A 12,666-nucleotide genomic window follows, 5' to 3' on the forward strand; every position below is an offset into this window, starting at 1 on the left:
CAATGCCCTTCCTGAGTGGAGGACCTAACAACCCCTCCCTCAGGAATGTGCAACACCCTGGTGGTGAGGTTCAAAGGGCTACTGCCCCTGAAATTCGAGTCCCCAGGCCTGCTGCTAGCAGCAGATGGCTTCCCCTTTGCAAGCCCCCACTTTTGTCGGGAGCAAAGGTGGGAAACCAGAAAAAGGGTAGGAGGAGTAGCCACACTGAACCTGTACCACCCCTAGGGGCTTGCAAGTGAAGTGGACCCTCCATTTCATTTTCCTCCATGTTGGATGACAGGAAAATAGCCAATAAGATTTAGGGAAGTGACCCTTCCCACAGGAAGTGGTCACTGTAGTGGGTGTAGCCACCCAAGGGTAAGTGTCCCACTGGACACTACCAGGTTCCCCCTAAAGTGCCCACTAAATTTAGTATTTAGTGTGCTCCACTAGACCAAGAAACCAGATTCATCAGGAAGAAAAGAAGACAGCACCAAAGAACACCACAGCACGAGAACAGAGGACCTGCTGCACCAGAAGAGGCTCCAAGACCCCTGCTTGTTGCACCAGAGTCCCAATAATCACAGCTGTGGAGGAGCTGACCACTGGACCGACCTCAAAAGACCCTGAGGACCTCCAGGCTTCACAAATAGCCCAGATCTCACTCCTGAGTGGAGGCACCACTCAAGAAACCAAAGAAACCAGCAAAGAACCAGCAAACTGGTGAGGGTCACTTCACTGACCGGCCAATATATCCAGAAGTCGCAGCCAGACCCAACACCACATCAACGGCAGCCCAGACAAGACCAGCAACTGTGCCAACTTTGGTGGCACTGCAACCTTCTGTGGCCGAGTTGTGCTAATACCCCAGGTACAGGTCAGTGCACGTCAGACAACCTCAAAAACAGCTCTCCCTGAGCTTCAACTGGACCAGGAGGAAGCCCTAGTCGAGGGACTTCAGGAACACCCCGGACCTCCCGCCAGAATGCTCTCATCACCCTGCAAGACACCCTGGAAGAAGACTTACCTCCAGCTCCAAAGGCCTCCAGGGCGCAAGGCTTCCAAGACCTCCAATTCGAACCCTGCACTGCGGAACCAGCTGTGTGCCACAGGTCTGCAACCCCTTGTAACTTCAACAGTTCAAGGGGACCCAAAGGAACCACTTTTAAATCTGCTATCCAGCTCCTTTTCCAGGTGGCTCTCCAAGTGGCCCTGTGCCTGTGCCAAGAGACTTTCCAGCTCTTCTCCTGCTGGAACTAGGAGGTGCCCGAGGCTCTCCAGCTAGCACAGCATGCCCACCATCCTCATTGACCATCCTGCAAAAGAAGAGACTGCTACCGCAAACGTACAATTTTATATGCATTTTGATTTATTAGCATTTGCCTTAAAGGTATTCTTGACGTTATACACATGAAGTATACCCAGAACTCTTGTTGAGCCAATTCGAGTATAATCCAGCAATAGCATATCGCCAGTATATTGCATTATAGGGACGTTACAATGCCCTAGTTTAGGTGGAAATATATGGTCCTTCAACAGCTGCACTCCTGGATTGGCTGTGTATAGGTTGAAAATTGTTGGGGCGTTAACACAGCGCTTCTTAAGGCCCTTGTTGGCATGTATTTTTCCGGTGGCATAGCTATGGGAGATCCTGATTTGCACCCATATGTCCATGTTGGAGAACTTCAGTGCCACGTACCTAGGTGACATTGCTGTCTTCAGCTCCAGCTGGAAGGACCACCTCCAGGAATTGTTGAAGGCCCTGCAGAGTGCAGGGCTAACTATTAAGGTCAGAAAGTGCCAAACAGGGCAAGGGTCTGTGGTGTACTTGGGACATCAGGTAGGGAGCGGCCAGGTGGCACCCCTTTGACACCATTCTGGCTTGGGCCCTCCTCTAGACCCAGACTGAAGTAAGGGCCTCTCTGGATATTACTGGAGATTTCTCAAGGGGTATGGCACCATTGTTGCTCCCTTGACAGAGCTGACTTCCAAGAAGCAGCCACGTCAGGTGATCTGGACAGAGGTGTGCCAGACTGCTTTTAATACCCTGAAGGAGACCATGTGCACAGCACCCGTGCTCAAGGCACCCAACCTCTCCAAGAATTTATTGTGTATACTGACGCTTCAGAGAATGGCGTGGGGGGAGGTCTAGCACAGCTAAACAATGAGGGCGTAGACCAGCATGTAGCCTTGCTTAATAGGAGGTTACTCCCCATGGAATAGAGGAGGAGCGCATTGAGAGAGAAGCTTTTGCTGTGTTCCTGGTGCTGAAGAAGCTTAGACCCTACTTGTTTGGGACTCACGTATGGGTTCAGACAGACCACCGGCCCCACCACGCACTCCCTTTGATGCCCCCTAAATACAGTATTTAGACGGCATCCCTAGACCAAGATCTCAGATTCACCAGACACAAGAAGACCAGGACAAAGAATACACTAGGCACAGGAATGGAAGGCCTACTGCAGAGAATAAAAAGGTGCCAAACGCTGCCTGCTGCCCCCAGGACTCGACAATCATCACTGAGGTGCCACCTGGAACCCTGAAGAGCTCTTAAGAAATCCCAGAGCACCTCCATCCTTCTGCAAATCACCAAGAACCTCCCTCAGAGTGAAGGCATCACTCTCCTGCACCAGTGAGATCAAGTTCACTGACTCAACCAAAATCCACACCACAGACTCAAAGGACAAAACCCACTAGTGTGCCAAGTTTGGTGGTAATAGAATTTTCAGGGCCTCAGATGAAACGTTGCTTGGGGTACTGGACCCCTGACATAAGACACCCAGAAGCAAAGTCCTCTTCGGACTGCCAGAAGCCCAGAAGCAAGCACCAGTCGAGGGACTTCAGGACACCCAAGAATTACCCACCAGAATCGCCCTGCTGACTTGTAATCCGTCCTCCAAGTGACCTGCTCCTGGCTCCAAGGACATCAAGCAGCATGACATGTGCACTGTACCCAGCCTCCCTGGCCTCTGCACTGACGAACCAGCTTTCCTCTAGGGGTCCCTAACCCCTTGCGACCTCGACCTCTACCCTCCATGGGGACCCACCAGGCTTACCTGTAAGTCTACCTGTGTGTTGCCAAGCGGCTCCCTCTCTGTAGTGCAGCACACCAAGACTTTCAGCTGCTGCTCCTGCTTGGACCGGGAACCGCTTGAACTTCTGCGGTTGTCCCACAGGACATCTTGATGACCTCGACCGAAAATTAGAAGGTGATACTTGTGAAAGCATTGCCTGATTTTAAAGCAGTTTTTAGAGATTTCTCCCATTCATTCCTATGGAATGCAATTATGCACAAAAAGAGAACATTTGCTATACTTTGAAAAATCATAGCTAAAACAGCACTTACCGTATTTTGATGGTCTTGGTCTTAAACATTTTATAAGAATCTGAAGTGTTTTTGTAAATTGGTCTTGAGTTATTCTTCTGAATGTGTAACCACATTTATTGATACTGTGAGTACAACAAATGCTTAGCACATCTCCAATATTAGCTTAACCGCTCGTCCATACTACCACAAAAACAGAGCATTAAGTAGTCTGCTTTTTACCTCTGGAAACCAAGGTGGGGTTGCTTGGACTCTCTACACAGTGCATCGTCATTTTCATACACTATATAGAGAGCCAGCCTCCTACAGTACCTACGACTATCTTTTTTTTTTTGCCCATATTAATTGTGGTGTTCATCCAATACAGGACGTGATGAATCTTATAAAGGATCCAGTGTTATAGTACACCCAGCTCTAGAATTTTTCCTAGTATCACATTAAGATCATGACCTTCTGGTGCTAAGAAATTGCATATGAAATATTCTTAATACTCAGCATCTTATCTATTATTGAACGCTCTCCAGTGGATGTTGTCATTCATTTGCAGAAAATGAGTACAGAGACGATAAATCCAACATTGTTCCTTTTCATACTGGGTTATTTCTTATATAGTCATCCAGTTGTTCTATTATAACCCACTTTAGGCCTGCTGGGGCATGGCCTTTGATGATATAATGGTTGGACATTTTGGTTGTGTTTTTTTTTTACATCTAATATTACTCCTGTGTTCTCCAACCCAGATCTTAATCTTCCTACATGTCATCCCTATGTAGCGAAGACCACAAGGACACGTGATCATATGAACCATGTTAAATGAATTATAATTCATATGTTTTTGTATTATCCAAAGATTTGTGACCCAGATCCAAGGATTTCACCTGTTTGGTAAGTCCAGTACACTGCAGTGCCTACTTGGATAGTGACTGGTTCCATTCAAGAGGTTCCAAAGAGATGATGTTGAGTCTGGTTTTGCTGACTGTTGTCTGTCTCTTGTATGGACTAAGGCATCCCTTAAGCTCACAGCTTGTTTAAATGAGAATACTGCTTTTTTAAATTTAAATCACCTGTATTCAAGAGGTGTCAATTTTTCTGAACAATTCACTTGACTTGAGTAGAAGTCATGTTATGTGTGATGTAACAAATTAAGGTGTCCTCTTTTTTTCTCTCTCCTGACATTTTCAAGGAGCCCATCCCTTAGTTTTTTCAGAAGGCCCTCAGCCTGTTTCTTACAATCCAGTTGTCTACTGCAATTCCTGCATATTACCTTTATTTTTGGTCTTGAAGAAAGCCTCTGACCTAATGGTACCATTAAGGATCAAATATGTAGACCAAACTTGAGAAGTAGGAGTACATAGAGAACTCTACAGACATCACTGATGGTTTTTAAACTTCCCAGGGTACAGCTATCATAATCTCCAATAAAGCTAAAATTGGTTCTGCTCTGAGTATCCCTAGACAGTTCTAACATACAGATCCCAAAAAGGTTACCATCAAAGAGCTCCCTCAAATTTCTTGCGGTGGCACCCACCCAGATACGTATTTGTATCTGGGTGATTACTCGATGACAAAGCAAGCACTAATAAAACCAACAGAGGGTGAGAGTCCTATAAAAATAAACATTAATCTGTTCTGGACGGACATAATTGTAGAGGTACTGCGCGGTTTGCTCGTGTGGTCAATATTACACCACTAATGTTAGTAGCTGAGGATGATTTTAATTGAACAAAAAGCAGCTCTTACAACACAAAACATTGGAGCCAATTTATTAATCCAATAATCCAGGACTATGTTTAAGTAATTGTATAGTCTCCCTAATACATGAGTTACTTAACTAGTTATTGTTTCTACCCCTTTTGTCTACAAAGTGGCTTAACCTTCCCTATCCTATTAACTTAGAGCGAGTAGGTAAATCTAATATTATTAATAGCAAATCCTCCAAAAATCAAGGGTCTTCCATAACCCAGCCATATTGGCGTATACAGATATTTGTTCTGATTCAACAATAACTATTAAAATATAAAATATTAAAACTTTTTAATCACTTTAATTTCTGTATTCTCTCTGATTGATATAACACTCTTTAGTGTTGTGTAGTCTGTTTACTGTCTATGCTCTTGTGCCTAGTAATATTTGTTTAGCAATTTACATTTGTATCTTGTAGCATGAGTATTGAGTAATAAAATTACATCAGCTATGACTTGGTCTAAAAATCTTTTTGTAGTGTTTCATTTCTCATGTTCTAGTAGTCCATTCACAATACTCTTCTCAAACATATAATTAATGTTTATTTCCTTTTCTTTCCACTATCGTTTGTGTACTAGACTCCCTCATATTTTTCCTGCACTGCTTATGATTGCCCCCTCCCCCTTGCCATCTCCCTCTCCTCCATCCCTACTTCAAACTGGTGGTTGATGCCAGGCACCTCTCCTGGGGGAGAGGAAGGTGTGCCTCTACTAGTGAAAATGAGAGGGCAAAGGAATAAAACACTCTATAGTTCAGCTTACATTATTTTCATGTGTCTTTCTTTCCATCTTTGTTATCTATTAATTAAATATCTTACCCTGCTTTGCAAACTTGTGAGTTATTGACAAATTCAGTTCACCCTGAAGCCATCCTTAAACTTTACTGTAAAAATCACCTACACAATTAATCATTTGCCATTCACTTGAAGTTTGCTCATGAACATCTCCGCTGCAGTTGCTACCTTTACAACTATACTTTCCTTACTCAGAGTATCATAACGCGCATTGCTACAGAATTTAAGCCTGAATACCAGCCTGCTGAATGCATGTATCAAACCTCTCATTTTCTTATTATAGTGGACTGATTGCAAAGACAAGTTCACAAATCTTTGGAAGTATACCTATTCTTTGCCTTCATCATCTTAGTCTCATTTGTTGTTCTATCATTTTTTTCTTTTATTCTGAAATCTTGAAAGTATACCACAATGCTTCTAGGCAGTCGATTCTCGTGTTGTTTTCCTGGGAGGGCACTTTATATGCTCATGCAATTGTAAAATCATCTTAAGCAGTTTTAGGATCTACCAGCAATGATCCCATAATTCGTTTTGTTAAGACATCTTCCACAACAGTGTTATATTCTGTCTCTTCTGGGATACTTCAGAAATATAGATTTGACCTCCGGAATCTGTTTCCTAGGCCCTCTGCATTGAGACACGGTTTTCTCAAGGCAAAGTCTATGTTTCTATGTATTTATATTTTTTTCAGCATTCTCCAGCATCTCTTCCACAGACTCCACTTTATGGAAAATTGATTGTAGCTTTTGATTGAAATCCCCTAAGTTCATTTAAATACAGCAGAGCTCCTTCTTAAAGTATTTTTATGTTCTATGTGTTTTTTAACTTTAATGTATGGTTAATTTGAATAGACCGGGATAACGTTTCGTGGTCTTCATATTTATCTCCAGCGTTGTCAGAGGCTCTAGATTTTCCTCTGATATATCTGTTTCCTATTATAAAATTCAGTAAGCTCTTCAAGTTCAACTTTATTTCCTTCAAATTTCAGGATTAGGTTTGATGAGTGTAGTAAATTAATTGGTTAACGGGAAAGTTGTCTTTTATTGTTGCCCTATTGTTTGCATCTGCTATGAACTAAGGCCATCTTATTTATCTAGATAGGTGCCTCCATCCATGTTGCAGAGAGGATCATGACCTCAATCCCACTTCAATTCTGAAGTCTGCAGGTTTCTAGTCAGCCCGGTTGCCCAGTCCCCCCCTCTCCAGGCCCAACATGAGTATAAGTGCACACAGGGCATCATACTTTCTTAGTTAATAAAAGAAAATATGGCGGTCTCAAGGGGAACAGGATTGTACGAAGCCTTTGAACACCATGGAGAAGTCTCATTGGCGTGTAGCCTCAGCTGAAAAAAGTAAAAGTACACAAAATAATCTTAATTGAATGGGACATTAATTAATGATGTGTTAAATTAACTTTGTAAATGCTTGTTTTGACTATCTCTCTTGATAACAGTGATTGTAAATGAATTATGTGACAGTTCTCAACAAAAAGGCAAAAAACTTAATTTGAGTTTCTTTTCTTGTAGAAATGTCTAAAGAGAATCCGCTACCTCAGGGGTTAACTCCAGAAGACCATGGAAAGAAGGAACTTGAAATGGCACTTGCGGAAGTGGGGCTAAATCCAGGATACTGGTTACCTACATTAGAATCCAAGCTTGGCATAACTAATGTGAAGGCTTTGCAACATGCTGAACAAAACGATTACAAAAAGCTAGAAGGTAATGTGCAGTATGATTGGGAAAAACAGGCACTTCAAAGGCTAATTGATCTACCAGGAGGCCTCTTAAAAAGGCAAAAGTGGCAAAATGAACATTTTGCATTGCTGCAACAACAAAAAAACTATACAAAATCAGTGTTGGAAGAGATAAAAAAGAAGCAGTCTGATAGTAAAGTGCATCAGGACGCTGTTGTTATGGAAAAGAAAGAAGAGCTAAGAAAAGCTATGGACATACCCAGAGACTATTGGGTGAAATCTGGGATGTCTTTAAAGGACATAATAGAAAACCTACACAATACACTAACCATTATGGATGGGGAATTTGAAAAAAAAGACATATGTCTGTCTGATAAAGAGGTTCTCAGAAATGCATCAGGAGGCCTTGCTCTTGAGGGTGTTTACAAGACCACAATACCTGAGGATGCTCTTGAGAATCGAGAACGCCTTATTACTATTCCAGAAGAATTCAGGCTTGATGGTCCAGTACAAAGTCCTGTATTGCAGCAGAAAGAATTTTCCTCTTCTTCAGCAGAGTCAATGTTCACACGCAGAGTGGAAAAATGTGGATTTAGCCTGAGTTGTTCAGCAGAAGCCGGCTTTTGGGGTTTTCAGATGGAAAACAGTAACAATTACAATAAATCTTCAGAATCTGAAACAAACCATAAATCCCATTCAGACCATAGTTACGTTTGTACAATAAAGTACAACTACATCCCCCTAGCTTCAGGCTACTTTGAAATGAATCATCTTCGACTTTCTGATGCTGCCCTAAAACAGTTAAAACAAACTGAAGAACTTCTGAGTCTTACCAAAGATGGTGATAAGAAGATAGTGGACAGTCAATTTGCTAATTTCTTTCATCAATTTGGCTCCCATGCAAACAAGGGCCCTCTTCATTTTGGTGGGATCTACTGGTGGAAAGCCTCGTCAGAAGGCTTCAGAGCAGAAGATCTTGATGAAGTGAGAAAAATGTCAAATGAAGCACTGAACATACATGTTGGTGCCAGTTATGGCCTAAATGTGCGGGTGGCTGTCAGTGAAGAAAATCAAACTGCAGAAGCATGTTTCACTGGAGCACAGAAGGAAACATTTCAGAAACAGATTCATCTGTCGGTTTCCAAAACAGGTGGCCCAGAAGAAGTAGATTCACTTCAAACGTGGAAAATTGGTCTTGTCTGCAACAACAAAACCTGGCATGTTATTGACAGAGGATCTCAGTTTATACCAGTGTGGGACATTATACTTCACAACCACAAAACTGATTTTAAGGACATACACCACTTGTCGACTTGTCTTCTGGATTCCTACAACCGCCTTACAAACCAAAAAGCTGTTTTATCATCTGGAGAAAGAGAACTTTGTGCCTTGGATGAAGCTAAACGATTTTTGCTCAATATCAAATCCTGGCCAGTGTCCCGTGCTGAGGAGAAGTTAAAGAAATTAGATGACTTCAAACAAAAATTGAATGAAAAAGTTAAAAACTACAGTATTTGGGTTGATATCTGTCTCTCAAATCCGATGCTTCAGGATATCTTGATTAATATTGTCAAGGAGCACAAAGGTTCATCTGGGAAAGAAACAGCAAATATTAAAACACTGATGCGCTGCCTTGTTGAACCTCATATTTCTTCAGCTGAAAACTTTCCTGGATCTTCCATCATTAGGGAGTGGATAGATGAGCCTGAAAGACAGCAACATCGAAATATTCATGTCACTGGTTTTAATCAGTTTGTGGAAGTTCTACAGGAATCCAAGAATGACATAATGGAATTCATAAATGACTCTAAAGAAGGGAGTCAATCGAGAAGGGATGATTGCAAACTAAATGCTACTCAGAAGGTGAGGTCATCACTGTCCTCCTTGATTAAAGCTCTTAGAAATACCAAACAAGTAGAGAGGGCATTTCTCTTTCAGTCAGTTGTTAATTGCATAGGATACTGTGCTCAAAGTAGTACTTTTCAGTATCCTCTTGGCAAACTAGAAATTGATTTCATGATTGAAGAAATGACGGCCGCAAACACAAAGTATCTGGCCCTAAGAGAGAAAAATCGTTTACAGGCACAAGCCTTTTTACTTTTAAAAGCCTTGACAGTAACAGTGGAAAACAAGGTAGTGTCACCAGAACAGATGCAAGACCGACTGGTCTTCTTTAAAGAACAAATGACAGGATCTCTTTTGAACAAAGTTGTTCAAGTCCTCAACAAACATGAAACGCTGGGTGACTTCAACACTCTACAAAAAGATCTGAATGCACTAATAAGCAGTGATAATGATGAAACTCAGGATGATTTAAATGCTGAACAAGTGATACAAGATATGGAATCAGTATGTCAGGAAGGTATTTCAGAATCCGGAAACATGTCTCAAAGTAATCCTCAAAATGATGAAAGAATCACAAACCAAAGATTTTCTGATCTGATTAAGCGGCTTAACCTTGAAAATTATTATCCTCGACAAATGAAAAAATCAGACATCCTTATTATTTGTCAGTCATATCTCTCTGAAAGTCTGCCTCCAACAGAGAGAGAACTTCCTTCATATTTTTTGCAAAAGTTGATGATGTTGGACTATCGGGCGAGGTCTTTGGTAGGTGAAGGTAAAGAAGGCATGGACAGTAAGGGTTCTCTCAGTGGTATTAATAAAACAGATGAAACTCACAATACAATAGATGATTTCTTCAGTTTTTGTACCAATGACATTTCTGATACAGCTCCACAGGAGAAGTCTCTGGTGCACCCGATGGACGTACAGATGGCAATTTTTCATTGTGCTGATGATTTTATGCGTCAGTATATTTCAACAAAACTGGCCTTTTGCCAGTTCGCTCTGCCGTTTCTAGTACCAAATCCCTGCAAATCACAGATTGAATTCCCATTGTGGTCCTTACGTCAGGTGAATAAGAAATGGGTGAGCGAATCAAAGAATACAACAGACACAGAAACAAATGCATGTAAAGAAAAGCCCATCACAGAAGCCAGGTTGCCACTGGTGTCGTTCATGAGGTTTGGTCCTTCACATTCTTCTAAATCTCAAATCTTGTCAAAGCTGTTGAGCAAACAGCAGCATAGCATATTTTTCCACCGACATTGCAAAGGTAGCAGCACAGACTGCCTTCTGATGGATGGTGTGGTGGACATAGCCTGGTATTGTCCCAGCGGAAAAGATGACGACATCTTTAATGACTGCATCGCTTTCACAAATCTTCATGGAGATGCGAGGGGCCATGAGAAGCAATTTGAATATTTGAATGAAATAGCAGCTGTCAATGTAATTTTATTATCAGAAAATGACCGTAATGAAAAAAGCATATCTATCCTGAATAAATGTCTTAAGTCGCCAACTCCTTTCATCTGTCTCTTTGCTGATAAAGATAATATTCAACTTGATCACTCTACAAATAAAGTAAAAATAGCAGCAAAGAACAGAAACGAAGCAGCATTTATCAGTGAACTGACGGCTACAATACAACACCTACTGAAGAATTCAACTAAAACTTGCAGTCTTGAGGAGTGCGAAACCATAGCCCAAAAGCATGGGATTGTTGTAGATGAAAGTGTGGGAGAATGCAGAGATGGCAAGCAGAGGGCACAAAAAGTACTCAGCATATTAAAAGAAAAAAATATGTTAGACATGAAAAAGACATTTTTTCCCCTCCAGGGAGACCTTTGGCACAACTGGTGTAAGAATGATAAGGGAATGAGGCGCCTCCAGAGCAAAATAGAAAAGAGCCTTGAACAGCAGAAATGTGACATTGAGACAGCAAAGCTTGCCATCAGAAAGATCCAAAGAAACAAGGCATTCCCTCTAAATGAGTTCATGAAGAACTTTCTTTGTTATTTACATTCAGGTTCACATTCAAAAAAGATGTACTTCCTGCAGTGGTTTAGCATCCTCCTTGACAGAGAGATATCTCCTGTTGTTGAGAGTTTGCAACAAGAATATCACAGCTTATGGTTGAAGAAGAGAGATAGTGATAAACCAGAAAACAATCAATTTCAAGGATGCTTGGATAATCTCACCATTGAAATTGACAATTCCACGATTGGCCTTGAACATGTTCTGAGGGAAGTAGGGCAGGTTTACGAAGCTTTGGATGCAATGCCTGTAAAGGACGAGCATTTTTATGTCTTGCCACAAACTGCAGCAGATGTGATGTTGTCAGGCTACCCCATTGAGCTGATGGATGGTGATGCTGCACATGTACCATTAAAATGGATAGATGCCATCCTTGATAAATTAATTGAGAGGCTTGGAGATCTTAAAGTGTTTGTTCTCTCAATACTTGGCATTCAGAGCAGTGGAAAGTCCACATTACTGAACGCCATGTTTGGCCTTCAGTTTGCCGTTAGTGCTGGCAGATGCACTCGAGGAGCATTTATGCAACTCCTCAAGTTGGACGACAAGCTCAGGTATGACCTGCAGTTTGACTATATGCTTGTTGTTGACACAGAGGGGTTGAAGGGTTCTGGGAAGGCAAACACTCATTTAGCTATGACAATGAGCTGGCCACCTTTGTCATTGGACTTGGAAACATGACTCTCATCAACATCTACGGAGAGAATCCTCATGAAATGGAACATTTTCTTCAAATTGCAGTCCATGCCTTTCTGCGAATGAAGCAGGTAAACATTTCTCCAAGCTGTCTATTTGTGCACCAAAATGTTGGAGATATTACAGCAAAAGCAAAAAACATGGAAGGCCGAAGACAACTTCAGGAAAAATTGGATGAAATGACACTGATTGCCGCACAAGAAGAGTGCTGTTACCTAACGTGCTTTAATGACATCATCAGATTTGATGTAAAATCTCATATTCATTACTTTGCCCATCTTTGGGAAGGAGATGGACCAATGGCCCCTCCTAATCCCAGCTACAGTCAAAATGTGCAGGAGTTGAAAAGCCTTATTCTTGCGACTGCAAAAAGAGATGCTCAGTGCACCATGTTAAAGTTGTCAGATCTAAAATTGCGTATAAAAGATCTATGGGACGCTTTGTTACATGAAAATTTTGTCTTCAGTTTTAGGAATTCCTTGGAGATTGCAACATACAACAAGTTAGAAAAGATGTATAACACATGGACATGGGGGTTGAGCGAGGTTTTTCTCAAAG

At 41.7% G+C, this 12,666-nt stretch overlaps 1 protein-coding gene across 1 annotated transcript; it reads left to right on the top strand.

Annotated features, from left to right (window-relative positions):
* Positions 1-7,368: 7,368 nt before the first annotated feature.
* Positions 7,369-12,093, top strand: LOC138296997 (interferon-induced very large GTPase 1-like). Its single transcript, XM_069236512.1, has one exon. The coding sequence runs from the start codon at positions 7,369-7,371 to the stop codon at positions 12,091-12,093; it is 4,725 nt and encodes a 1,574-aa protein (XP_069092613.1).
* Positions 12,094-12,666: the final 573 nt, after the last annotated feature.

The sequence above is a fragment of the Pleurodeles waltl genome, chromosome 5 (assembly GCF_031143425.1).
Source record: "Pleurodeles waltl isolate 20211129_DDA chromosome 5, aPleWal1.hap1.20221129, whole genome shotgun sequence".
NCBI lineage: Eukaryota > Metazoa > Chordata > Amphibia > Caudata > Salamandridae > Pleurodeles > Pleurodeles waltl.